This window comes from Apaloderma vittatum, unplaced genomic scaffold (genome assembly GCF_000703405.1).
Source record: "Apaloderma vittatum isolate BGI_N311 unplaced genomic scaffold, ASM70340v1 scaffold11483, whole genome shotgun sequence".
Classification (NCBI taxonomy): domain Eukaryota; kingdom Metazoa; phylum Chordata; class Aves; order Trogoniformes; family Trogonidae; genus Apaloderma; species Apaloderma vittatum.
The window spans coordinates 88,383-97,928 of record NW_009708653.1 but is presented as its reverse complement, the minus strand read 5'-3'; the positions used below and the strand labels follow the sequence as shown (position 1 = coordinate 97,928).

Sequence of the window (9,546 nt, the reverse complement as noted above, 5' to 3'; positions counted from 1 at the left end):
GGGCCATCCCCGCAAGTTTCTACATCCCAGCTGAGCTAAGAATAGTCAGGAAGCGAAACAAGCCGAACATTGGGTTGTTTTCCCGTGCCCTGAGCAAACACAGCACCTGGTGAGGGGAGCTGCGTGTCCCGGACATGGCTCCTGACAGCAGTTATCGGTGTTGCATGAAACTGTGGCTAATCTCCTGCCTCCTATTTGGGGCAAGCTGCGATCCTGGGCTGGGAGGCGAGCAGGAGCCTTATCTCTGTGGTGATAAGGCTGTCACAGCCTGGCTGGGGACAGCTCGAAGCTCCAAGAGCTTTGGAGAGACGCAGCATCTCTGTGCCCCCGTCTCGGGCGCTGGAGGACAGGCTGTGCTTGTCCTTATCTCAGCTCCTAACCCTCGCTTTTTCCAATCTGCCTTGAATTCCGCCAGATAACCAGGCATGTCGGACGCTGAAGAGGTTGTTGAAGAATACGAGCAGTGAGTGGCGTGTTTTCAAACACCCTTTCTTTCTCCTCATTCCTGCCTTCCCGCAGGGTTGCAGCATTTCTTAGGGATGTTGTTTGGGGGACACTGGCTCTCATCATTACCCCAGCACTCATCAATTCCCCTACCCTGTGCCCACCAGTGCCACTATTGTGACAGTGCCGGGACCCCCAGCAGCCGGGGATTCTGCATTAGGAGCTGTATCACAGTGTTCAAATTGCTGCAGTCCAAATCAGAGAGGTAGAGCTGGGAAAAGCTGACCTCACCAGTCTGCTCCTGTTGCTGGGGTCCTCCTGCCACAGCAAAGCTCCCCGAGGTCCAAATTTGAGGGCAGCTTTTGCTGTGTGATGGCTGCTGGACCACGAGGTGCACACCAGAGAGGAGGGGCTCGGTGTCTGAGGTATGTGGGTCTGGGCATCAGTCCAAACACAGCTCCTGCTTCTCATCCAGCAGCAGAAAATGCAGATCTCAATCCTTCTCTTACATTTAAATGCCATGACAAGAGTTGCACGTCCCAGCAATCAGTCTGACCCTGTGCCCAGCGTCCCTTGGATACACCCAAGGATGGACTGTGCCTCTACCCCAAGATCAGAAAAGGACTTTGGGGCAAAGGTGTGAGGTGAGAGACCCATTTCTAGGATTACAGACCATGGTGGCTCCATCCTCCCAAGCTGCAAAACAGCATTGTGCTTTGGCCACTGCCAAGGTGTCAGCTGAGCACTCCAGCTCCTGCAACTCACAGCCTGCCTGGGTCTTGTCCTGTCCCCTCTGCCACCTCACAGCATGCCACACAGTAGCCCTCGAACAGTCCTATGAAAAAGGGGAGACAGCCTTGAACAAACTTCAAATTCCCCTTTGGCCTCACTGATGGACACACGTGCCCCGGCGCGGTGGATCTCTGTAACGCTGTGAATTTCTGTTGTGCTTTGCAGGGAGCAAGAAGGTAAGAGGACGTGGAGCGTCTGCGTCTGCCCCAAGGCTGAAGCTAAGAAATAGTCAGAGCAGCTTCAATAACCTGCGTCTTTTTCCCTTTCCTCTCTCCTGCCTGCGCGTGTGCTCTCTGAAGAGGAGTACGTGGAAGAAGGTACATGCTTGGTGGGCTGTGGCAAGGGACCGAGAGACAAGTGCTGTTGGTTCATTGTTTTGCTTGAGTGGGTTGTAGTGGTGAGCTCCATGACTGCAAAGGGCAAATCATGACCATGTTCTAGATTTCTTCATCTGATCCAACCCAGCCTGACTTTCCTTGGGATCTTTTTTGTCAGAGCGATCCCTTGACTCAAAATATGGGTGGAAATGCTGGACTTAGACGTGGCAGAAGTGTGAGCCCAGTAACTCTAGAGCTGGAGCCTGAGCTGAACGTGTATTAGTGATGCTCAAGCACAAACCTCCAACTGCCTCAGTCCGATGAAGAAGCAAACCCCACGGTGTGCGCAGCCGCTCCGGGACACGGCTGGGCTGGGTGTTTGGGGCTGGGTTGGGGAGCTGAGTGTTGCTGAGCCTCCTGCTGCTTCAGGGCACTGCCAGGCAGCCCAGGCTGTTGCCCAGCAAAACATCCTGAAGGTTATAAAACAAAAAGAGGTACAGAAGGAAAAGCACTCAGTGCTAGAGTAGTTGTCTCATGCACACCAGAGCTACGACCTGCAGCTCTATGGCGCCCAACTAACCTCTGCACTTATTCCTTTCCCTCCTCCCTGGCTCAGAAGAGGAAGAATGGATAGAGGAAGAAGACGGTAGTTATTGCACCTTTCTTTATTTCGTCTCTTCACTGCTGCTGTGAATATGTTGTGGGTCGGTGTGTCTTTTTCCTCTCCTTGGTTGGGAAATGGTTTTCTTTCATTCTTCCACTTCTCTCTCTTGCTTCTTGCACTCCCCCCTTCCTGCCCTGCTGTGCTGTGTGTCTCTGCTGCCGCGTCTGCGGCTTCTCTCTTGCATCTATCAACCAGACGCACTCGGGGTTGGCTATCTTCTTTCTCTTTCCTTCTCTCTCGCTGTGGGACCACAAGTCTTCCCAGGACCTGAGCGTCCCAGCATCGCTCTGGCTCCAGTGGAGGACTTGTGGGGCTACTGCTCCCTCCAGTGGAAAAATGCTCCAACAGTGTCGGAAATACGGTTGTGAAGGTGCCGAAGGCACGTTCTCTAATGCCAGCCAGTCGTCTTTATCGCTGGTTAGAGGAGAGCGATAGAATCATAGAAACATCAAGTTTGGAAAGGACCTTAAGATCATTAAGTCCAACCTACAGCCCTATTGCTCCCCCCATCCCTGTGCTTAAGAGCACAACAGCATGAGAGGGGGTGAGGGACAAACCAGGAGGTGGCTGTAAATCCTTCATCTTTACTTTTTCAGCCTGCCTAATGCAGAGGACAGCCCTTGGGTAAAGTTTAGAGTGAAGCCCTTTGCTTTTCGAGACACTGCTTCTTCCTCCAGCAGCTGCGTCTCCCCAGGTCTCTCTCTCCTGGCACCGGGGACCGAGGGGGCCACGGCCGTGGGACTGACACTGCCCCTTATTCCACAGGTCAGGAAGAACAGGTAGAGGAGGCGGAGGAGGAGACCGCAGAAACCAAGGCAGAAGGTGCGTGGTGGCTTTGCAAGCGAGCTCCTGTGGCTCGGTGGGAGCCCTGTTCTGCTTGGTGGGTGCCAAGCAGGGCCTGGGGTGTCCCAGCACAGACAGCAACAGGGGGCCAATGGCACAGAGGGGCAGCTGTACCTACAGTTTCCAGCAAGGAGATGTCAAAACAGAGCTGCTCTTTCTTGCTCTACCAAGTGCCATGGTCCTGCAATCACGAGGATAACAGTGTTTTCTGCTGGCTGCTGATCAAAGAGATTGTGTCCAGCACTCTGAAACAATGCCAAAAATGAGTTAAATCTCTTTCACCAAGAGGTCTCCATAGCCTTGGAGGGGTGATTCCCAGAGCTGGGGTTGTGTTCTGATGTGTCTCACCATCCAAAGAGCACTGGACTTCATGAGACCTCGTCGGAGCAGATGGTTGCCTGATGTGCGTCCCCAGGCTGAGATCTCAGCCGTGCTCCAAATTAGGGTGCTGGGACTCCTCAGTGCTCAGGGGACATGGCTGCCCCCAGCCACAGGTGCTCATATTCTCCCCATTGCTTTTCAAACAGAAGAAGAAGATGAAACAAAAGCACCAGGAGAAGGTAAAGCAGGAGCGAAGGAGAGACGATTTTGGCCATTTCAGTCCTGATCCGCCAAGACACTGGTCCCTTGTAAAGAACTTTTGGTGTTGAATTAATTTGCTGCTGAAGAGAGAGAATCTGCAGTAAATGGTACAGAGCTGCCCAGGTCCCATCCTCTGCCAGCAGCAGGGATGGCTTTGTGATGTCCAGCTAAGACAAATACTGAAGGGGAGGGTAGCACCCCTGCTCTCCCAGCCTGAGTTCTTACAAAGCTTCTCCAAGTTCCTCTTGGGGAGGACCTTGGGTTCTCCTGGTCTGTCAGTGGGCGAGGGATGTCTGTGAGCAACCTGCTGTGTCCCCATTCATCCTGGAGGGATGGAGCTGGGTTTGTGGTGGGGATAAGCTTGGTGCAGAGGGGAAAAGCATGTCTGAACAACCTCACTCTGTCCATGGGGAGGGTGCACAGCTGAGCTGGCCACCAGGAGCCAGAGCATCCTGTTTTCCACAGGTGGAGAGGGGGACCGAGAGCAGGAGCCTGGGGAAGGTGAAGTATCCATCCTCATTCCTCTCTGGGGTGGGAGGGACTGTCCCTTCATCTGTGTAAGGAGGTACCAAGGGCTTTTCTGCTCATCCAGGAGCATGTCCGTGTGTCCTGGGTTTTGGCACACAGCGGGACACCTCACTGCCTGTGCCTCTTTGCTGGAGGATGAGCCACAGCACAGCCCGTGCTGCTGAGGGAGAGGGGGAGCTCAGCTCAGTGCTGTGGGGTTTGCATCAAGGGGTGAAAGCAAATGCCGCTGTGACACTAACACTGCCTTTCTTTCCTGCTCCTGGGGACCTGCAGGTGAATCGAAGCCAAAACCCAAGTAAGTGTTGGTGCATTTTCTCTGGTGCAAGGTCTGACCTCAGAGCAGATACTCTGTGTGATGGGCTTAACACCATGATCCATAAAGGACATGGGACAATGAGGCCTCAAAAGCATGAAAGAGGGGATATGGAAAGAAAAAGAGAGAGAAACAGGCAGATAAGCACAGAATATGAGGAGGATCCTGAGAATGAGGTCTTGAAGCATTTTGTCTGTTCCTTGGAGAAGGCCCTGTGGACCTGCAGCTGGAAAAAAAGTCTGTGTGCACCCTACCCAGGGGTACAGAGCCCATGGCACAGCCAGGGTCTTGTCTCTGCACTGTGTCCTGGCCATGGCTAGCATGAGGCAAGCATCTGCATGAATGCCAGCAACCCAGGGACAGGAGCACCTGCCTGAAAGAGCAGGGCTGTGAACCATGGCCAGGAACCTGCGGATCCTTGTGGACCCATGGGATGCTGCAGCGTGGGAGGCAGAGCTGTCCTCAGCTGCCATGTCGTCACCCCTTTGTGTCTTTATGGGCCCCTGCTGAGCGTCTCCTGCTCTCCCTCAAGCCCACAGAGGATGAGAGGATGGTTTCCAGCTCCTTTGTGCTCTTTTAGGTGAGCAACTGGGTGGCTGCCAGCCCCAGGGTGCCTGGCAAAAGGTCGTGGCCAAGTTGCCTGGAGCTTGCAGAGTTATTCCAGCCATGTGGATGCCTTGGAGCACTTCCCAGGAATGCTAGAGGTCTTCCTCTGAGGCTGTCCAGCTGGCAACTTCCAGCAAGCAGCATGACACTTCCCTGTCCTCAAAATGTGCTCACTCTGCATCCCTGGGGACTGCGAGGCTCGGAGGTGGTGGATCAGTGCATGGATGAAAGGCACAATCCTGTCCCAGGTGTCTGCTGCAGACTCACCATCCTCCTCCTCACCTTCGGTTGCAGGGTCTTCATGCCAAACCTGGTGCCTCCCAAAATCCCCGATGGTGAGAGACTGGATTTTGATGTAAGTACACTTGGTGTCACCCCGAGAGATGATCCCCTCAGATCGCTCCTCCATGCTGTGCCCAGTAGCTCTGCAGCTCCTGGAGGGCTTCACTCATGGGAGCGTAACCGTCACTGCTGTCCCTCTCTGGTGCAGGACATCCACCGCAAGCGCATGGAGAAGGACCTGAATGAACTACAGGCCCTCATTGAAGCCCACTTTGAGAGCAGGAAGAAGGAGGAAGAGGAGCTCATGTCCCTCAAGGACAGGATTGTACGTCTGTAGCCTTCCCGCTCGGTCGCTGTTGCCACTCTCTCCCGCATGGACAGACATCCATGGTCTTTTCCTGACAGCAAGACCTGAGACATCCAATGTCCCTGGAAGACAGAGCCTGAGATTCGAACTAGATTTTGCACCCCTGTGCCTGGGAAGCCCCTGGTCTGGCTGCTGTGAGGCTGCAGTCCCTAACGGAGATGCACCTTCCCCCATGGTCACCAGTCCACACGCTCCCTTGGGAGTCATGGGAGCAGCAGATCTGCCTTTTGGGGTGTCTCAGGGCTTTTGGGGTCAGGGATGTGTCCTTAGAGACAGAGAGGATGAAGACTCCCCAGGGTGTCCAAGTCAACGTCCTCTCCTTGTGCAGGAACAGCGGCGAGCGGAGAGGGCAGAGCAGCAGCGGATTCGCAGTGAGAGGGAGAAGGAGCGCCAAGCCCGCATGGCCGTGAGTCTTCCTCCGGGAACAGGGTGGTCTTGGGGTGCACATGGGAGTATGAGCTGTGTGTTGCGTGCAAGCCAGTCCATGAGTCTTCATCTGTCTGCTTCTGGCCCTGGCAGGAAGAAAGAGCTCGCAAAGAGGAAGAGGAGGCACGGAAGAGGGCTGAGGAGGAAGCGCGGAAGAAGAAGGCTTTGTCTAACATGCTGCATTTCGGAGGCTACATGCAAAAGGTGTGATTCTACCCCAGGTGGTTGCAATGGAGCTGCTGGTGCTCCTGGGAAGGACTCAGTCATGGGCTGGTCTCCCAGCACTGTGCATGTTCTCAGTGCTGGTAGACTGGTTTCTACAAACAGAAGAAGACCGGACACCATTGCTGGGTCACAGCAGCGGTCGGAGGGCCAAAGTGAGCTGCAGATGCTGGCCAGGGTGGGTCCAGTCCTGTCTCAGGGATGGAGGGAAGCAGTGGGGTTTTGCCCACTATTGCCAAAATTTCCTTGAGGACCTCACGTGCTTCTGGAGTCCCAAAAGCAGAAGGTGTTGGGGGCAGAGCTGGCGTTACGGGTAGAGCAAAAGCTGGGCAGATTTCCTTCCCTCCAATGGCCTGGTGGTTTCCTCAGTCAGAGAAAAAGGGTGGGAAGAAACAAACAGAGCGGGAAAAGAAGAAGAAGATCCTCAGCGAACGACGGAAGCCCCTGAACATTGACCACCTCAATGAAGACAAGCTGAGGTGAGCGTGGGCTGCAGGAGGGATGTTCAGGACAGGGGTTCTGCTTTGGGGTCCCACCTCTCGGGGCACGATCCCGGGCTGAGGCAGGTTGCCTGGAGCTTGCAGCCCAGACAAGAGGGTGATGGCACAGCTGAGAGGAGAGCTATGACACCCCCGCGTCTGCTGCCGGCAGCTCCGGCCATCAGAGGGAGCCACGCTCACACGGGTGGGACTTGCAAGTCCCCAGAGTCCTCACCTCACCCGGGGCTCTGATCCAGTGTGGGATTGGGATCACCACCCGGTTAGCACATCCTCATCTGGGCATGGAGCTGCACAGACCCATCCTGGGGGAGCAGGCGAGCTGGTGGCATCCCTGCCCTGTCCCCTGCAGTGAGCTCCTCGTGAGCCACATCCCTGACCTGCACTGACACCAGCCAGCTCTTCCAACAGGGACAAGGCCAAGGAGCTGTGGCAAACCATCCGTGACCTGGAGGCTGAGAAATTTGACCTGCAGGAAAAGTTCAAGCGGCAGAAATACGAGGTGAGCCGCCAGGTCCTTCGTGAGCTTGTTTGTCCTCCATGTGCCTGGCTGCTCCTTCTGTTCCCCATCTGGGAGATGAAGTGGGTTGTCTTGGTTGGGTTGTCTTGGTTGGGTTGTCTGACTGAGGGTGCTGTCCCAGGAAAGCTGGCTGCGTCAGAAGAGGACTGTGTCCCCCTTTTCATGGGGTAACAAACACCATCTGAAAGCAGAGCCACGTCTGCTCCCTCCTGGAGAGGTGTCAGGATCAAACCAACCCTCCCAGCAGTTGCCAGCCACCCCGGCAAGGCTGAGCACACATCTAAGAGATGCTGGTGGATGTGGCAGTTGTGGGGAGGGACGTGTAGTGACCCTGTGACCCCCCAGCTCCTGGGGATGTGTGCTTTACACCACAACAGACTTCCTGCCGTGCTAGCCCCCACACTGCTGGGGAAGAGTGAGCAGTGATGCATCTTAGCCCTTTTTTTTTTGTAGGGCACCTGCCAGGTCTCACCACCCGCCTGCATTTCTCTTTGCAGATCAACGTCCTCCGAAACCGCGTTAGCGACCACCAGAAAGTGTAAGTTCCCTTCCCCGACCTCTCCTATCCCTCCATCTCCCCGCTCCCCTGGCCTCATTTCCCTTCCTGTGTGTATCCTGGCTCTCTTGCACCCTTGCAGAGCCATCTCTTGTCCTTCCCACTCCTGCCTCTGGTACTTCTGTTGATTGACCAACAGATCTGGGCCAGGGACCTCGGTCCATGTTGTTCTGCCCCCATTGCCAGACCCCTCCATTGCCTCCCACCTCCACCATCTTCCCCCTGCCCCATAGCCCCCGGCTGAGGTTGCACCTTGAGGAGACCTCTTGTGTCCTGCCAGGTCCCACCAGCCCCTGACCACTCCTGTCCCTGCAGTGGCTCTGACCAGCATCTCAGGAAAGGTGCTGGAGATCCTAGCTTGCGTAGGAGGGGAAATCCCACAGACTGTGTGACCCGTGCAGCCCTGCAAGGTCAGGGAAGCCCGGCCCATGTCCATGTTCCCTGAAAGGACTGGGGGACCCATTGTAGGAGGGTGGAGATGGCTGTTTAACCCTCACCCTTCAGAGTCCATGCTGCTCTCACGTCTCCGTCCCACCCTGCCATCTCCCACGAGAGGTGCTCAGCCTGCCCCTCATGTCAGGTAGCAACATGTCCTGCAAACTTATCTCAAATCTCTCTTCTTTTCTGCCCCAACCTGGCCTGTCGCTGCAGCAAAGGGTGAGTACAGGCATTTCCCAAGGTCTGTGTGTCTCCCCCTACATGTGTGCTGCATGGACGCCGGGGCTGACATCAGGCTAGCAGTAGTGCTGAGGGAGGAAGCAATGCCAGGGACTGGCAGCCAAAGCTGTGCTGGTGCCTCTAAGAAATGCCAGAAATGCCCTTTACTGTCCATCCGAGCCTCCTCTTCCTTCTCTCTGCTGACCCATGCCCGGCGAAGGGCCTGTTCCCCTGATGTTGGTGTGGTGGGCATTGGCTTCTGGTCCCTGGGAAAAGGATCCCGCAGCCATGGTTGTCACTCTGCAACAGAGATCCAACTCACTGACTCTTCTCTGAAGGTTCCCTGGGAGGGAAAAACATGGGAAGGGAATCAGGGCTCCTTAGAAACATGTGGCAAAATGCGTGAACTTGTTCCATAGAGTCCCAAAATACACGGACTGACTCAGGTCCCGAGGTTTTACCTGGGGCCACTGAAGACCTTCCCCACAGGGCAGTGAGCCTCAACTGGAGATGGTCCTGTCCTCTTTACAGAACCACTGATGACACCCACCTTGTCCCTCCTTTCATGGTCAATAATGCCTTTTCACACGTGCTTTTCTTGCTTCCCTTCCAGGTCAAAGACTGCCCGTGGGAAGACCATGGTGGGCGGCCGGTGGAAATAGATGACTCAGAAGGCAAAGGAGGCTCAGCCACAGAGAGGTTTATTGCTTTTTGGTCGACCAGCTGGCTTCCCCACATTGTGGAGCCGGCACCACGCTCTCCCACCGCACAGAGTTCGCAAAGACCTAGCTGCAGGCGCAGCGCTGTCGGGATGGGCAGGTGCCTTGTGAGGTGCCGTTCCTCATCTCCACATCCCCAGTTGATCTTGTGTCTGTAAATAAAGAGAACCATGAGGGGGTGCAGGTGTTGTCTCCGTCCTGAAGCTCTGAG

The 9,546-nt window shown here is 55.4% G+C and overlaps 1 protein-coding gene across 1 annotated transcript; it reads left to right on the top strand.

Moving 5' to 3' along the window:
- Positions 1 to 425: 425 nt before the first annotated feature.
- Positions 426 to 9,278, top strand: TNNT2 (troponin T type 2 (cardiac)). Its single transcript, XM_009866644.1, has 14 exons — positions 426 to 463; positions 1,402 to 1,412; positions 2,170 to 2,199; positions 3,001 to 3,039; positions 4,114 to 4,149; positions 4,432 to 4,465; positions 5,384 to 5,444; positions 5,580 to 5,696; positions 6,067 to 6,144; positions 6,258 to 6,369; positions 6,751 to 6,865; positions 7,295 to 7,385; positions 7,901 to 7,941; positions 9,230 to 9,278. The coding sequence occupies exons 1-14, from the start codon at positions 426 to 428 to the stop codon at positions 9,276 to 9,278; spliced, it is 852 nt and encodes a 283-aa protein (XP_009864946.1).
- The last annotated feature ends 268 nt before the right edge of the window (positions 9,279 to 9,546 follow it).